At 41.7% G+C, this 16,812-nt stretch overlaps 1 protein-coding gene across 1 annotated transcript in view; it reads right to left on the minus strand.

Annotated features, from left to right (window-relative positions):
* Positions 1-16,812, minus strand: part of SFI1 (SFI1 centrin binding protein) — an 87,951-nt gene that overhangs the window by 43,764 nt on the left and 27,375 nt on the right. The window contains exons 5-8 of the mRNA XM_027513554.1: positions 12,777-12,887; positions 7,221-7,315; positions 4,538-4,655; positions 2,575-2,677 (exon numbers count right to left, since the gene is read on the minus strand). Coding sequence (XP_027369355.1) covers positions 2,575-2,677; positions 4,538-4,655; positions 7,221-7,315; positions 12,777-12,887 — 427 coding nt within the window. The remainder of the gene's footprint in view (positions 1-2,574; positions 2,678-4,537; positions 4,656-7,220; positions 7,316-12,776; positions 12,888-16,812) is intronic.

Below are 16,812 nucleotides of genomic sequence, written 5' to 3' on the forward strand. Positions count from 1 at the left end.
CATAAATTTCCTAACAACACAAAGCCAGAACATTTATTCTCTATGTACATGTATACATACACTTTTACAAGTGAAAAAGAATATAAGAGAATAAGGATTTCAACATCAGGGTGGAGTTATCTCTAAGAAGGCAAGGTGGCAGAAGGAAGGACGGATAGGGCTTGAAATGCGAATTTAACTACATTAAAATTACATCAAATTCTGGAGCAAGGATGGAAAAATGCTAACAGCTTTTAAATTTGTATGTTGGAGATATGGATATGTTAATTTTTTTTAATTTTTCTGTTGTGGGCCATTTTTAAAGTCTTCATTGAACTTGTTATAATGTTGCTTCAGTTTTATGTTTTGGATTTTTGGCTGTGAGGCCTGAGGGATCTTATCTCCTGGACCAGGGATTGGACCTGCACTGAAAAGTGAAATCTTAACCATTAGACAGCCAAGGAAGACTCCTGTTAATATTTTTAACAAGTGTTTCATATTTCATGTTTTTATGCTTAAACCTCATTTTTTATAATTTCACATATGTCATGATGTCTGTCCTGACTAGTTCAGAGATGTGAGGATTGAGAGGAATGACTTAAGGTTCTTGGTAAATCATACGTACCAGACACAAGGATTTTATTTATAATCTGCAGCATAAAATTTGTCTTAAGAGTCTCACAAAGCTTTTGGTCCATATCAGTGTTTTCTTATTGCTCATGTTTTTCATTGGATTTGATTCTGAATGACCTGTGTCTTATAAGTTAAATCCAACCTCAAATCATGAAAACCTATCACTGAAGATAGTCATTCAAAGCCACTGTTGCAAGCTCTGAGGGCAAAAGTCAAAAGGGAATTCTAAAAGCGTGCTGAGCAACAGTGACACCCGCAGAACGAGTGTGCAGGCTCTCAAAGTGGCTGCTGAGAGGGACGAGCACGCACACAGCCCGAGCCCCTCAGTGACGGAAAACCAGCCTCACTCCATTCCTGTGCTTCCGCTTTTTCACCTGGACCCCTCTCCCTCCTGAGAGCACCAGTCCATGAGGATAAGGCAGCATGATGGTCAAGGGACGACTCTGCACTTTTCAGGCTGCTTGGGTTCAAATGCTGCCCCTGACCTTTGCCAGCTGCACGACAAAGGTCAGGGCCCAGGTATCGGAGTTATTTAACCTGTAATTATCAGTTCAGTTCAGTCGCTCAGTCGTGTCCGACTCTTTGCGACCCCATGGGCTGCAGCACGCCAGGCTTCCCTGTCCATCACCAACTCCTGGAGTTTGCTCAAACTCATGTCCATCGAGTTGGTGATGCCATCCCACCATCCCATCCTCTGTCGTCCCCTTCTCCTCCTGCCCTCAATCTTTCCCAGCAACAAGGTCTTTACCAAGGAGTCAGTTCTTCACATTAGGTGGCAAAGTATTGGAGGTTTAGCATCAGTTCTTCCAATGATTATTCAGGACTGATTTCCTTTAGGACTGGCTTGATCTCCTTGCAGTCCAAGGGACTCTCAAGAGTCTTCTCCAACACCACAGTTCAAAAGCATCAATTCTTCAGCGTACAGCTTTCTTTATAGTTCAACTCTCACATGCATACATGACTACTGGAAAAACCATAGCTTTGAGTAGATGGACCTTTGTTGGCAAAGTAATAATATGGGCTTTTAAAAATAATTTTGAAAATTCTGGTAACACATGTAAGGGCCTTAGTCCAGCATTTAGGACAGTAAGACCACAAAAACACCATTACTGCTCCTACTGTTCTTGTTACCACATTATCACTGGTAACAACTAAGTCTACTTCCTTCCTATTGCTTCAAAAGACCTTGTGAATTCAGAGGTCAACAAATTTTTCTCTTAAAGGGTGAGATAGTAACTATTTTAGGCTTTGCAGACCATGTGGTCTCTGTTGCAACTACTCAATTCTGCCGTTGTAGCCTGACAGCAGCCTAGACATGAATGGACAGGTGTAACTGCATCCCAGTAAAATTTTATAACAGGCAGCTGGCCAAACCTGATCTGTGGCCGAGTGTGCTGACCCCTGACCTACGCTGTTTGCACACGATCTCCATGTATTGCATATACTTGCAGAGATGATGCAAAATGTTGTCTAATAAAAAGCTACTGGGGCGGGGCAGGCTTCCCTGGTGGTTCAATGGTAGAGAATCCTGCCAATGCCGGGCACACAGGTTTGACCTGTGGTCTGGGAAGATTCCACATGCCACAGGGAGACTAAACTTATGCACCACAAATACTGAAGCCCCCACACTCTAGAGCTGTGCTCTGCAATAATAGAAGCCACCACAGCGAAACTAGAGAGTAGCCTTCGCTCACCACAACTAGAGAAAGCCCGCAGAGAGCAACAAAGACCCAGAACAGCCAAAAACAAATTAACAACAAAAAATCACATCTACTGTATCCTTCCAGCAGCCTCTCTGTTGAAGAGTCCAGCCTTCCACGCTGCTTGTGCCTCCCGCCCCTGGAGCCACATGGAGGGCCCAGCACAGGCAGCAGCACGACGCCAGAAGTCGGGCGCGTGCTCTGTGGGTGGGGGCCTGACGACATGCACAGAAGACCCCAAAGCCCGAGTCTGCACACTCACCTGTAGCTGGAGGCTCTGGGCCCAGCGCTTCACGGCTGTGGCCTGGAGGGCTCGGCCTAGGCGGACCTGGCCCAGTCGCCATCTCCACGCACTCCACCACACCCTGCCGGAGAGCAAATCAAAGACGGGACCAGTCAGAGCACGGTCAGCAAAAGAGCAGGGAAGTGAGGGCTGGGCCTCAGACCCCCGGCTCAGGTCCCTCTCCCTAAGACCAACACCATTAGATCTGCTGCCAGAAAAAGCAATCAAGGAACAGTTCTAGAGCTGCCAGCTAAGGGTTGGAAACTGATGGTCCCTAAGGTCAGACCCCCTGGGGGAGGGCACGGCAACCCACTCCAGTATTCTTGCCTGGAGAATCCCATGGACAGAGGAGCCTGGCGGGCTACAGTTCGTGGAGTCACACAGAGTCAGACACAACCAGGGTGACATAGCACACAAGGTCAGACCAGCCTTAGACAATTTAGACACACTCTGTTTGGCCAATGTGGGTTTAAAAAAAAATCACTGCCAACTACTTCAGGAGATCCCACAGGATAAACTGCTAAACTACTAGTATTTATTTATAGCCACTCCACGCAGCATGTGTGATCTTGGTTCCCTGACCAGGGATTGAACCCATACCCCTAAGCAGTGGAAGAGCAGAGTTTTAACCACTGGACCCCCAGGGAAGTCACCCAATAATGGCTTTTAGATTTCCAATCTTGATGGATCCCTTCCCTTCCTCCTGTCCTTGCCAGGTTTCATTCTAGCCTTGGGTTCCTTCCTACTTATTCTCTGATTTGTTGCAGAAAAGCAGTAATGTGGAAAAGAGCATTTGCAACTTCTGTTTTTACCCTGGTCACTCTAACTCACCAATATCTTCTTCCTCCTAACTTAAGCCATGCTTAGCTGTATCTCTTCAAAATCTCAACCTATCAGGCATTACTACTTATCTTTTTAAGCACTTAGAGAAATTATAAATTCCCTGAATGTAACCTCTGGACTCAATCAGAAACATTTTAAGCCTGTAACAGATACTGAATAAATAAAATTATGTAGAAATATCCTCCATAGACTCTAGAGAAACTATGTACTTACTAAGCATTTACAAATATCTGCTGAATAAAGTTTAAATAAGAAACATTTTAAATTACTTCTTTATGTCCAGTGATGGTCTGGACACTAGGCTAATACTTCACAAATACTACCTTATGTATTTCCCATGACAACCTGAAAAAGACACCTCACGGTGTGAGGAAAGTGAGGCCTGGAGAAGTGAAATGACCCAGTACTTGTGAGAAGAGGGGTTTGAACCCAAGTCAGTGTAGCTGCAAGGCTTCTGCTCTTACCCACGCTACACACAGGGCCCCGCTCTCTTGGCCAGAACTGAGCTTTCAGTGCGCTGCCGTTCGGGACAGAGAACCGCTGGGAACAGTGCACAGAGGCATCAGTACCACTATAAAGCAGCTCACTGCTACACACTTTTGGCTTTCAAAGTGAACTGACTCAGGTGGTCTCTCCAATGGAGGACGGTGCTGCTGAGATGCAGTGCAGGGCAGCAGGTAAAAGTGTGAGCTGTGGCATCAGAAAGATGGGAGGGTGAGCCTTAGTTTCGCTAATTACGACTCATGCACAGTAGAAACGTTGAGTAATTTGCCTGAGCTCATGTATCTTAATCTGTGCAATAACAGTATTTATCTTACAGTTTATGGTAAGGAGTAAATGGGACACTTTACATTAAAAAATCAACATACTCAGAAACTTAACACAAGGCTTAACAGTAAATACTCAATTAGTGTTACTTATGATTTTGTGAAAACCTGATCTTAATGCTGAACAAGGTACCAATAAATATTTACTACGTATCAATTATATTCAAAATGTTGTTTTAAGGTGGGTTTTTATGCTGGCTTTCCAGCAGCATAAAGCAATGATGAGGTAAAAACGAATGTTGCTGATCTGTAGGGCCGTGCAGCACACTCACCACAGAATACTCCGCTGCCTGAACTCCAGGGCAGTGGTCTGCATCTCAAGTTTGGTCCTACGGAAAACCACGTAGACCAACCAGGACTTCCAGGCCCGTCGCCTATTTCGCTTTGCATCTAGATGCACCAAAAAGATTTCCAAGAAGGGGTTAGGAAAGGTGGATTACTCTGGCTTAAGACAAAAAAGCTCAGAGGCCCTCAGACGGGTCCCTCTGCTGAGTATCTAAATTCCTCCGGTCTTCCAGTGCCCTCTGCTGGAAAAGTTGTGAAGCTCTACAAACTTAATAAAGATGCAAGATGCAAAGAACAGTTACGTAAGTGATGACATTTACAAAACATTTAAAGGAAAACCAATGCACTGCACTGTTCAGATATCTCTAAAAGTCCTTATTTTTTATAGAGTTACATACTCTTCAATACCTACACATGAAATAACAAAGGAAGCAGGGAAGTGAATGGGGATACAGATGTAACAAGACTAGTGAGTTGATAACAACTGGAAGCTGGGTGATGGGTACACAGAAGTTCATTATTGTATCTTTCCATTTTGTGGATTTTTTAAATTTCCATTAATATAAGGTTAATGGAGTAGGAAATGGCACCCCACTCCAGTATTCTTGCCTAGAGTATCCCCACGGATAGAGGAGCCTGGTGGGCTACAGTCCATGCGGTCGCAAAGAGTCAGACACAACTGAAGCTACTTAGCAATATAAGGTTAAAAAAGAAGTCATATTATAAAATTTGCTGTTTGAAACAATATTTGTAAAGTAGAATAGGCAAGATAAAAAGGAAAGGATACTATCTGTATTTATTTGTGAGACAAAATAAAAAGGGCCAGTAATGATCCCAGAGCAAAGAGAATTTACTACATACAGGAAGGGCAAAGGTCCACGGGCCTCCCTTTATAGTAAATTCCATTTTCACTGTGAGAGTCACTACTGGTGAAGTTTTTTTTTTTTTTTTTTAAAGAACATAAAGGAGAAAATAAAAATATGTAAAACATTTTCAGCACATTCTCTAAAATGTGGACAGGAGGACTATAGCTTTACTTTGTATTTCATAGTTGTTGACAAATCACATCAAAAGATGAAAAAGAATTTAATATGTAGCTTCCTTGGGCTTCCCTGGTGGCTCAGAAGATAAAGAATCTGCCTGCAAAGCAGAAGACCCAGGTTCGATCCCTGGGTTGGGAAGATCCCCTGGAGATGGGAATGGCAAACCACTCTAGTATTCTTGCCTGGAGAATTCCACAGACTAGGTGAGCCTGGTGGGCAACAGGTCCATGGTGTTGCAAAGAGGCAGACACAACTGAGCGACTTTCACTTCACAGTTTTCTGTGGGCCCACCCCAGCTCCGGAGTCAGCACATCTCAGGCAAGAAGGACCAGCAGGGCACTGCGGTTTTAGAGCACAGGCTGCTGAGTAAGACAAGCTGGGCCTGAGTACTGTCCTTGTCACTTAGCTAAGTAACCCCACACAAGTTCCTCACCTGCAAAATGGTGCCTCCTTTAGAGGTACATTTGCAAACAGGGAGGCCTGGTGTGCTGCGGTTCATAGGGTCGCAAAGAGTCGGACACAACTGAGCGACTGAACTGAACTGAAATGAGATTATCTATAAAAAGGAGAAAACAAATGAAAAAAGATGAAAGAAGAGGGCCTTATAACGTTTACTATCAGGCAGTGACAAAGAAGAATGCAAGTGACAGCTCAGGGAGCCGTGCCCTAAGAGAAGACAGCTGAATGCTGTGGGCATGGGGAAGCCATTCCTAAGTGAGGTCTCTCTTAGCTACAGGAAGAGCAGGTCTACCCAGGGTGCAGTGGACAAGGCGTCCGAGGGACCTGCTGAGTCTGAGGGGCCTACAGGGCGTTCGTGGTTATGAGAAATAGCAGGAGGTGACATTATCATTCAGTATGCGTTTTTTCCTTAGATTTACCCAAACGGGTTTCTGAGTTCAACTCACAGAGGAACCAGATACCAACCAGAGCTGAACTGTCACAAGATGACTAAGGGTCAACCTGGACCAAGAAGATCAGAAGCCAGCAGTGTGATCTGACACACAGTGGCAAGACAGACAGCAGCCCCATGTGCTGTGGGAGAAACACGGCCAGCACGCTGCAGCAGCAGGGTGGGAACCTGGTGATTTGTTCACACAAACCATGATGACGTGAGTTGTAGGTGCCCAAACCATGCCGCATGGAGATAAACCATGGGGATGTGATCACAGGAGCTCCTGCTGAGAAATCACACATCCGGGAAAACAGGAAGGGGAGTCAATCAATTCTTCCCTTTGACTCAGAGTTATTCTCTCTCAAAGACAATGTACTTGTCCTTCACAGAAGCTTCTATGAAAGTAAATCTGGGCTCTCAGTAAACTAGGAAAAGGGAGGGGTTTTACTCCACTTGATAACGAATATCTACAAGAAGCCTATACCATACTTAATGGTGAGGAACTCAAAAGCTTTTCCACTAACCAAGTATACAGCAAGGATGACTCCTCACCACCTCTGCTCAACATCCCAAGTTTCCCAACCAAGGGACTGAACCCAAACCACAGCAGACAAAATGTCAAATCCTAACCATGAGACCACCAGGGGACTCCCAATAAAGTCTTAATAAAGGGGGGGGAAAAGCAAAAACAAGTAAATGGAGGCATTTTCTTTAGCATGTACTTCCTCTTCTCACCATGATTCTCGGCTCTCAGGTACTTGCTCCTCATCTCCCGTTGCTGATACACGTAGGTCTTCCAGGTCTGGAACATCAGGCTGTACAAGTAATACCTGAGGAGCCACAAAAGCAAGCAGTGTTTCTTTAAAACAAAACAACTCTTAATCTGACACACCCAGTCCGTTCTGAACACAGGAAAAATTAACAGAACACTTCTGACACAGAAAAACCAATCCATATCCTAAGCTGGGCTTCCCTGGTGGCTCAGAGGTAAAGAACCCACCTGCCAAGCAGGAGACGTGGGTTCAATCCCTGGATTGGGATGACCCCCTAGAGAAGGAAATGTCAACCCACTCCGGCATTCTTGCCTGGAAAATGCCTTGGACACAGGAGCCTGGAGGGCTACAGTCCATGGGGTCATAAAGAATGACTAAAAGCTTAATTTCCTACAATCACAGTGGAATGTGTCCTCCTTGACAGAGTTGTTCTCCGCACCTTATGTTATCACTAAGGGGAAAAAGGCATGAATTACCTGAGCGTGACTTCATCTTCAGCGTCCACAGAGCTGCAGCATTTGGAAAGACAGTCATTTCTTACTCACCCACGCCATGGAAAACACCAGTTCTCCTTTGCACTTAAAACATGGTCAGCGTCCTCCTTTGTCTTTTCCTCCTCAATACATACATTATCCACAGGACTGTCAGTCCCTCCATCTCTTCACTATCCCATTTCCTAAGACTTGATTTCACACTCTGCCAGCTTACTAGAACGATTCAACATTGTCTATGTGAAAGTGAAAGTGAAAATCGCTCAGGTCATGTCTGACTCTTTGCGGCCCCATGGACTATATATATAGTCCACGGAATTCTCCAGGCCAGAATACTGGAGTGGGTAGCCTTTCCCTTCTCCAGGGGAACCCAGCTCTCCCGCATTGCAGGCAGATTCTTTAGCAGCTGAGCCACAAGGGAAGCCCAAGAATACTGGAGTGGGTAGCCTATCCCTTCTCCAGCGGATCCTCCCAATCTAGGAATCGAACTGGGGTCTCCTACAATGCAGGCAGATTCTTCACCAACTGAACCACCAGGGAAACCCCTAATAAAAACATTGTCTATACTTTATCTGAAATATCCATAAATCAGAAACCCTACCCCAGAGAGCCTAAAGACGTGATTACGAGTGAATACCATTTGGAAAAGATACAATATGTGAGATATATTAAGTTTTTACTTTTAAAAAAGGTATAGAAAATATGTATGTGATAGAATTCCCAATTTTTACTTTTTTCACATCCCTGGGAATACAAATGTCACGGATTAAGAGTTTCTTCTATCACTAAAAAATAAATAATTTTTTAAAGTTTTTTCTCTTTCTTTTCTATTTTCTTTTTTAATTTAAACTTTATTTTATTTGGCTGTGTTGTGCAGCATGGAGGATCTTAGTTCCCTGACCAGGGACCAAACCCATGACCCTTGCAATTGAGAATATGGAGTCTTAACCACTGGACTGTCAGGGAGTCCCTCTTTTCTGTTTTCTTAAAGTTCTATATTGGGCATATACTTCTTCCCAAGCAATATAAACTAAAGTAACTCTACTGGTTTAGAAAACAGAATTAGAAATTATATAGCAGTGGGAGCTGGTGAGGAAAAATCTATTCTAATCATTAACATGATCAGTACATAATGGTTTACCTAAATTAGAGGGTTACCTCTGTGTGTATAAGTTCACATGCATACAGTACTGTGCCTTGGGTTTAATTTAGGACTCTGATCTTGCTTACTCTAAAAAGAATTTGAAGAAAAACAGAAAATAATACAAAACTCTTCTCCTTACAAGGATGGTCCAACCACCACAAACTCAATCGATATGACACACCACGTTAATAGAATGAAAAAAGAAAACCAAAAGATCATCAGTGTCTCAATATAATAAATGCCACATATCATGAGCCCACATCTAGCACATACTCAATGGAGAAAGGCTGAAAGCTTTTCCTCTGAGTTCAGGAACAAGACAAGGGTGCCTACTCTCACCACTCCTACTCAACATAGTACTGGAAGTCCCAGCCAGAGCAAGTGGGCAAGAAAAAGAAATAAAAGGCATCAGAATTGGAAAGGAAGAAGTAAAACTGTCTCAATTTGAAGGTGCCATGATTTTATATATAGAAACTCCTGAAGACTCAACCAAAACACTTTTAGATCTAATCAATGAACTCAGCAAAGCCATAGGATATAAAATTAATGTAAAATATAAGTAGCATTTCTCTACAGTAACAACAAATTATCTGAAAAAGAAAGAACTAAATCAATCCCATTTACAATCGCATAAAAAAAAAACACAAAATATTTAAGAATAAATTTAACCAAGGAAGTGAAAGGTCTCTACTCTGAAAACTACAAGACACTAATGAAAGAAATCAAAGAAGATACAGATAAACAGAAAGGTCGTCCATGTTCATGAACTGGGAAAATATTGTTAAAATGTCAATACTACCAAAAGTCATCTATAGATTCAATGCAACCCCAACCAAGATTCCAATCTCATCTTTACAGAAGTAGAAAAAAAAATCCCAAAAGTTATGTGGAACTACGAAAGACCTCAAATAGTCAAAGCTATCCTCAGGAAGAACAAAGCAGGAGACATCACACTTCCTGTTTTCAAGCTATACTATAAAGCGGTAGTATACAATGTCATAGGCTTCCCTGGTGGCTCAGACAGTAAACAATCCACCTGCAATGCAGGAGATTCGGGTTTGATCCCTGGGTTGGGAAGATCCCCTGGAGGAGGGCATGGCAATCCACTCTAGAATTCTTGCCTGGAGAATCCCCCTGGACAGAGGATCCTGGCAGGCTACAGCCCATGAGGTTGCAAAGAGTCAGACACGACTGGGCAACTAAGCACAGCACATACAGTGTTCTGGCATAAAAAACACAGAGACCAATGGAACAGAATCCAGGGCCCCCAGATCAACCCAAATATATACAGTCAACTAATACTTGACAACAGAGCCAAGAATCAATGGGGGGAAACACAGTCTCTTCAATAAAGGGTGCTGAGAAAACTGGATAGTCACATGTAAAAGAATGAAACTAGACCCCTATCTAGCACCACTCACAAAAATTAAATGGAAATGGATTAAAGACTTAAATGCAAGACCATGGAATTCCCAGGAGAAAACATAACACAAGAAAAAAGCTCCTCCACATAGGTCTTAGCACTGATTCTTTGGATATGATACCTAAAGCACAGCAACAACATAAAGAATAAACAAGGAGGACTGCAGTAAACCGAAAGGCTTATGCACAGCAAACACGTCAATAAAGTGAAAAAGACAACCTATAAAATGGGAAAACATACTTGCAACCCATATATCTGACAAGGGATTAATATCCAACTATATAAAGATATATATATATCCAAATATATAATTTGGATATAAATATATATATCCAAATATATAAACTCAATAGCAAAAAATCAAATAATCCAATTTAAAAGTGGTCAAAGGTAAAAGATAAAAGACTGAAAAGTGAGGTTACTTTTTTAAATAGATAACAACAATTAAGCTCTTGGGGCGCTCAAAAGTCCTATGGTAGGAAAAATAAGAATATGTATTAAATGAAAGTAAATACTGTTCCAGAATCCCCAATGTTTTCATCTTTATCCAATCTAAAAATTATACAACTTCCTTTAACCATTCTTTTTCTAAATGAGCATTAATGCAACGCATGTGTTTAATATACTGCTGCTGCTAAGTCGCGTCAGTCGTGTCGGACTCTGTGCGACCCCATAGACGGAAGCCCACCAGGCTCCCCCATCCCTGGGATTCTCCAGGCAAGAACACTGGAGTGGGTTGCCATTTCCTTCTCCAATGCGTGAAAGGGAAAAGAGAAAGGGAAGTCGCTCAGTAGTGTCCAACTCCTAGCAACCCCATGGACTGCAGCCTACCAGGCTCCTCCATCCATGGGATTTTTCAGACAAGAGTACTGGAGTGGGGTACCATTGCCTTCTCCATTTAACATACTAATTCTCAACAAAAATAAATAAAAATGGGCAAATGACTCAGACATTTTCTCAAAGTAGATACACAAACAGCCAACAGGTACATGAAAAGATACTTAAAGATAACTAGTCATCAGGAAAATACAAATCAAAATCACAATGAGATATCACCTCACACCTCTAGGCCATTACCAAAAGGACAAGATAGAATAATAATGCTGTGCATCTGAAATTTATATAATGCTATAAACCAATTTTACTTTAATTTAAAAAAAAGTAGGAAATTAGGTCTCCCTAAAATAAGAGATTAAAAAAGAAAGATAAATTATTATGAAGATATAGAGAAAAGGGAACCTTGCGGTCTGCTGGTACAATTTGTAAATTGGTAATAGCCACTAAGGAAAACAGTATGCAGGCTCTTCAAAAAATTAAAAATAGAACTACCAGACAATCCAGAAATCCCACTTTTGGGAATATATCCAAAGGAAACAAAAACACTAACTTGAAAATATATCTGCACGACCATGTTCATAGCAGCATTATTTACAAAAGCCAAGACAGGGCAACAAACTAAGAGGCCACAGATGGATGAATGGGTGAAGTTGTATCCATTAGGTTGGTCAAAAAGCTCATTACAGAAAAAACAGAACGAGCTTTTTGGCCAACCCAAATACATAAAATGGAATCTATTCAGCCATTTAAAAATGAGGAAATTCCACAAAAACTATATATATATATACACACATATACATATATAAAAGAAGAAATCCTGTCATTTTTGACAGCATGGATGGAATCTGAAGGCATTAAGCTAAGAGAAGTATGTCACAGAAAGACAAACATTGATCTCACATGTGCACTCTTTAAAAAAAAAAAAAAAAAAACACCTGAGAAAAAGATCAGATTTGTGGTTTACCAGAGGCATGGGGTTAGGGGAGTGGTCAAAAGGTACAAACTTCCAGGTATAACACTAATAAGTTCTGGGGATACAAGGTACAATATGACGACTACACTTACCACTGCGGTATGATATATATGACAGTTGTTAAGAGAATATATGATAATTGTTAAGAAAATAAATCCTGAAAGTTCTCATCACAAGGAGAAAATTTTTTCCTCATTGTTTTTTATTGCAGTTATATGAGATGATGAATGTTAACTAAATTTATTGTGGCAATCATTTTACAATATGTAAGTCAAATATCTATTCTGTACACCTAAAAGTCATACAGTAATTCATATATGTCAATTATATTTCAACAAAACTAGAAAAAAAAAGACTTATCTTCCTTTGATCTAGGATCATGCCAACAAGTAATTATTTGATAATGTGTACCAGTAAAATTCCCAGGTGGATCAGCTGATAAAGAATCCACCTGCAATGCGGGAGACCTGGGTTCGATCCCTGGGTTGGGAAGATCCCCTGGAGAAGGGAAAGGCTACCCACTCCAGTATTCTGGCCTGGAGAATTCCATGGACTGTATAGTCCATGGGGTCGCAAAGAGCTGGATACGACTGAGGAACTTTCACTTCACTTCACCAGTAAAATTAAAGTAATATAACATGAAATCTGACCTGTAGTGACAGTCAGCTCGAACACGGAGTTTCCACTCTCGATGGGAAACCCACCACTCTTCTTTCCACTCTTCAAAGACCTTTCGCAGAATTTTTTGTTCATAGTAAAGCCTACGGCAGTGAAAAATAAAAAATCAGAGAGACACACCTGATGATGTTGGAGCTGATACCTATTCCCAAATTACTGTTTCCTATGGTCATTGCTTTCTCACAGAAAACTGTGGCTTATTATTCGATAACACCAAAATATAGATTAAAAATACACATATTTAACTTTTTCAGGTCAAAATCTTAGCTCTACTTACACTAGAAATAAAGCTAAAAAAATTTATACTCTAGTTCTTATCAATTCAAGAGGTGAAAGTAAAAAACTCTGACTTTTCAAATACAATGAGTTGAGAATTAACATTCTCAATTTTTTTTCGTTCACAGGACTGAAAAATATTTGATTAGTAAAAGATAGCAGCTCTACTTCTCATTGACATACCCAGGAGATTAAAAGTTGTAAAATAAGCAAATGCCTAATGGCAGTTCTAGGACTTAACAGAACAGAGTGCATTAGTTTAACTGAAATCTGGCCAGGGGATTTATAACAAGAGTAAAACAGAAGCAAGATAAAATAAGAAGGGAAAACCTACTAAGAAAACAGCGGAGCAGTGACAGCGTACTGATGTTAACAGCGTGGTCAAGAAGACCGGTTACTCGGGAACTCTGACCTGTCAGCCACTCCAAATCTTTCCCTGCTTCTGCAGGTTACCTCACTCAGTCATAGGTTTTAAAAAACTGGCTGGCAAAAATATACATAGAGAAATTAAACTCCCAATGTTCGCTGCAGCACTATTAACGATAGCCAGAACATGGAAGCAACCTAAATGTCCATCAACAGATAAACTGATAAAGAAGATATGGTACACACACACAAAGGAATACTATTTGCCCGTAAAAAAAAAAAGATATAATGCCATTTGCAGCGACATGGATGGACCTGGAGATCATCATACTAAGTGAGGAGACAGAGAGAGACAAATGTCCTATGGTATCACTTATAGGCAAAGTCTTTTGAAAAATGATACAAATGAATTTATCTACAAAACGGAAATATCTCACAAACTTAAGAGAATGAACTTTAGGTCACCAGGAGGGAGGGTGGGAGGGGTTGGAGGGATAGACTGGGAGTTTGGGGTGGACATGTACACACTGCTATATTTAAAACAGATAATCAGCAATGACCTATTGTACAGCACAGGGAACTCTGCTCAATATTCTGCAATAGCATAAATGGAAAAAGAATTTGAAAAAGAATGGAAAAAAAAGAAAATAAAGAAATTCACCTATTTTCATAATAATAAATAAGAGAAAATCACCACAAATACCTATCAAAAGAGAACATCTTAAATTCTAATCAATGTCAAATTCAATCAACGATGCATAGTCATTTTTTTATAAATAGAACTAAAGATACTGAAATGGAAGGTACTCCAGAAAACCTGCTGGATGAAAAAACAAAGCTTGAGGCTAGGAAGAGAAGGGGGCAACAAAGAATGAGATGGTTGGATGGCATCATCAACTCAACGGACAAGAGTCTGAGCAAACCTGGGAGATGCTGAAGGACGGGGAAGCCTGGCCTGGCGTGCTGCAGCCCACAGGGTCTCAAAGAGGTGGACACGACTGAGCGACTGAACAACCACCACCACCACCTCATGGTAGGTAAAATATGATATGTGTAACTTAAAAAAAAAAAGTTATTAGTAATTTTTGTATTTCCAGTACCCATGTTAGAATTAATACATACCAAATAAATAGGTACAAAATGTATGTATACATAAAAACATGTCCATATGCATGTATATATGTGTACATAAATTATTGTATTATATATATTAAAATCCTGAAAAGACCTCCAGAATACCAAACTGTTACTAGCGGTTCTCTCTCAGGGAGGCATTACAAGAGATTGGTGTTTCCTGTATTACAGATTTCTTTTGTTTGAAAAAATTTTGAACAGCTTTGTCCATAACTTTCAATGGAAAAGAATCACACCCCTCTGCACAAGTACTTCCTTCTACCATCGACTCTCCATCTATTTCCTTTCTTTCCAAAAACCTCACTAAAATAACAGCAAATACTTTAAAAAGGTGTAAGCCCACAAAGAAAGAGACAAGAGACAACAATGTTAAACAAGAGACGCCAACAAATCTTAGAGGACAGAAAGCAGGCAGGAGGGTGGCAACTGAATCAACAGGTGAGAGAGAGAGAACTCAGTTTCTGGGGGGCAAGAGGCAAGTGCATGGTGGCACAGACCCAAGAAAGGGGTGGGAATGAGCGGCATCAGGAAGTGCGGAGTCCTGGGTTGGGATGAAAACACAGGATTGTTTTGCAAGCCTGTAAGAAGAGGCTGGATCCCCCTGGACCCCATTATTCACACGGGCAGAGACTCAGGCTTATCTCTGAGAGAATGAACCTGAGTGGCACTGGACTCTCCAAAACCAGGCAGAGCTCAAGAGATGGTCCTGAACCAAGAGTCTACGTACCCAACAATGAGACCCACATTCCCCTCCTCCGCCTGCCGCCAAGTCTGTAACCGCCGCCTCCACTCCACTCCACCTCAACCCAGAAGGAGTCTGGAGGATTCTCTCCTCTGGGGAAAGCTGATCAGCCTAAGGGAAAAAGCCTTCCGATACTGAAAGATGGAGGTCTCCCAGGTAACTGTCAAAAGCCTAAAGGGAAACCCTCAATTTACAAGTCCCTATGCATACAAATATAATAGACGTATCTATCTTCTAAATTTGAGTTTTAGCGCCTAACTCTTAAACGTGGGCTGACAATAGAAGGATCTCTCGAGGACTGAGGAAAGGCTCTCACATGCGACAGTGAACAAAGGCACACACAAAAAAGCAGCTTAGAAGAGAGGGCAGAAATCTTAAAAACGAATCACTATATTAACCTCAAAAAGTTACAAGCCTCGAGGATGTCATTATTATTATTTTTTGAATTTTTTGAATGTGTTACCATATTGCTTCTATTTCATGTTTTGAGTTTTTGGCTGCAAGGCATGTGGAATCTTAGCTCTCCGACCAGGTATCAAACCCACATTTCCTACACTGGAGGGTGAAGTCTTAACCAGTGGACCACCAAGGAAGTCCTTTTCTTTTCAAAGGAACAAACATCAGTTCAGTTGCTCAGTTGTGTCCGACTCTTTTCAACCCCATGAATCGCAGCACGCCAGGCCTCCCTGTCCATCACCAACTCCCGGAGTTCACTCAGACTCACGTCCATAGAGTCAATGATGCCATCCAGCCATCTCATCGTCTGTCATCCCCTTCTCCTCCTGCCCCCAATCCCTCCCAGCATCAGAGTCTTTTCCAATGAGTCAACTCTTCGCATGGGGTGGCCAAAGTACTGGAGTTTCAGCTTCAGCATCATTGCCTCCAAAGAAATCTCAGGGCTGATCTCCACAATGGACTGGTTGGATCTCCTTGCAGTCCAAGGGACTCTCAAGAGTCTTCTCCAACACCACAGTTCAAAAGCATCAATTCTTCGGCGCTCAGCCTTCTTCACAGTCTAACTCTCACATCCATACATGACCACAGGAAAAACCATAGCCTTGACTAGACGGACCTTTGTTGGCAAAGTCATGTCTCTGCTTTTGAATATGCTATCTAGGTTGGTCATAACTTGCCTTCCAAGGAGTAAGCATCTTTTAATTTCATGGCTGCAGTCACCATCTGTAGTGATTTTGGAGCCCAGAAAAATAAAGTCTGACACTGTTTCCCCATCTATTTCCCATGAAGTGATGGGACCAGATGCCATGATCTTCGTTTTCTGAATGTTGAGCTTTAAGCCAACTTTTTCACTCTCCACTTTCACTTTCATCAAGAGGCTTTTGAGTTCCTCTTCACTTTCTGCCATAAGGGTGGTGTCAACTGCATATCTGAGGTTATTGAATTTCTCCCGGCAATCTTGATTCCAGCTTGTGTTTCTTCCAGTCCAGGGTTTCTCATGATATACTCTGCATGTAAGTTAAATAAGCAGGGTG

This window comes from Bos indicus x Bos taurus, chromosome 17, assembly GCF_003369695.1.
Source record: "Bos indicus x Bos taurus breed Angus x Brahman F1 hybrid chromosome 17, Bos_hybrid_MaternalHap_v2.0, whole genome shotgun sequence".
In the NCBI taxonomy this organism is placed as follows: domain Eukaryota; kingdom Metazoa; phylum Chordata; class Mammalia; order Artiodactyla; family Bovidae; genus Bos; species Bos indicus x Bos taurus.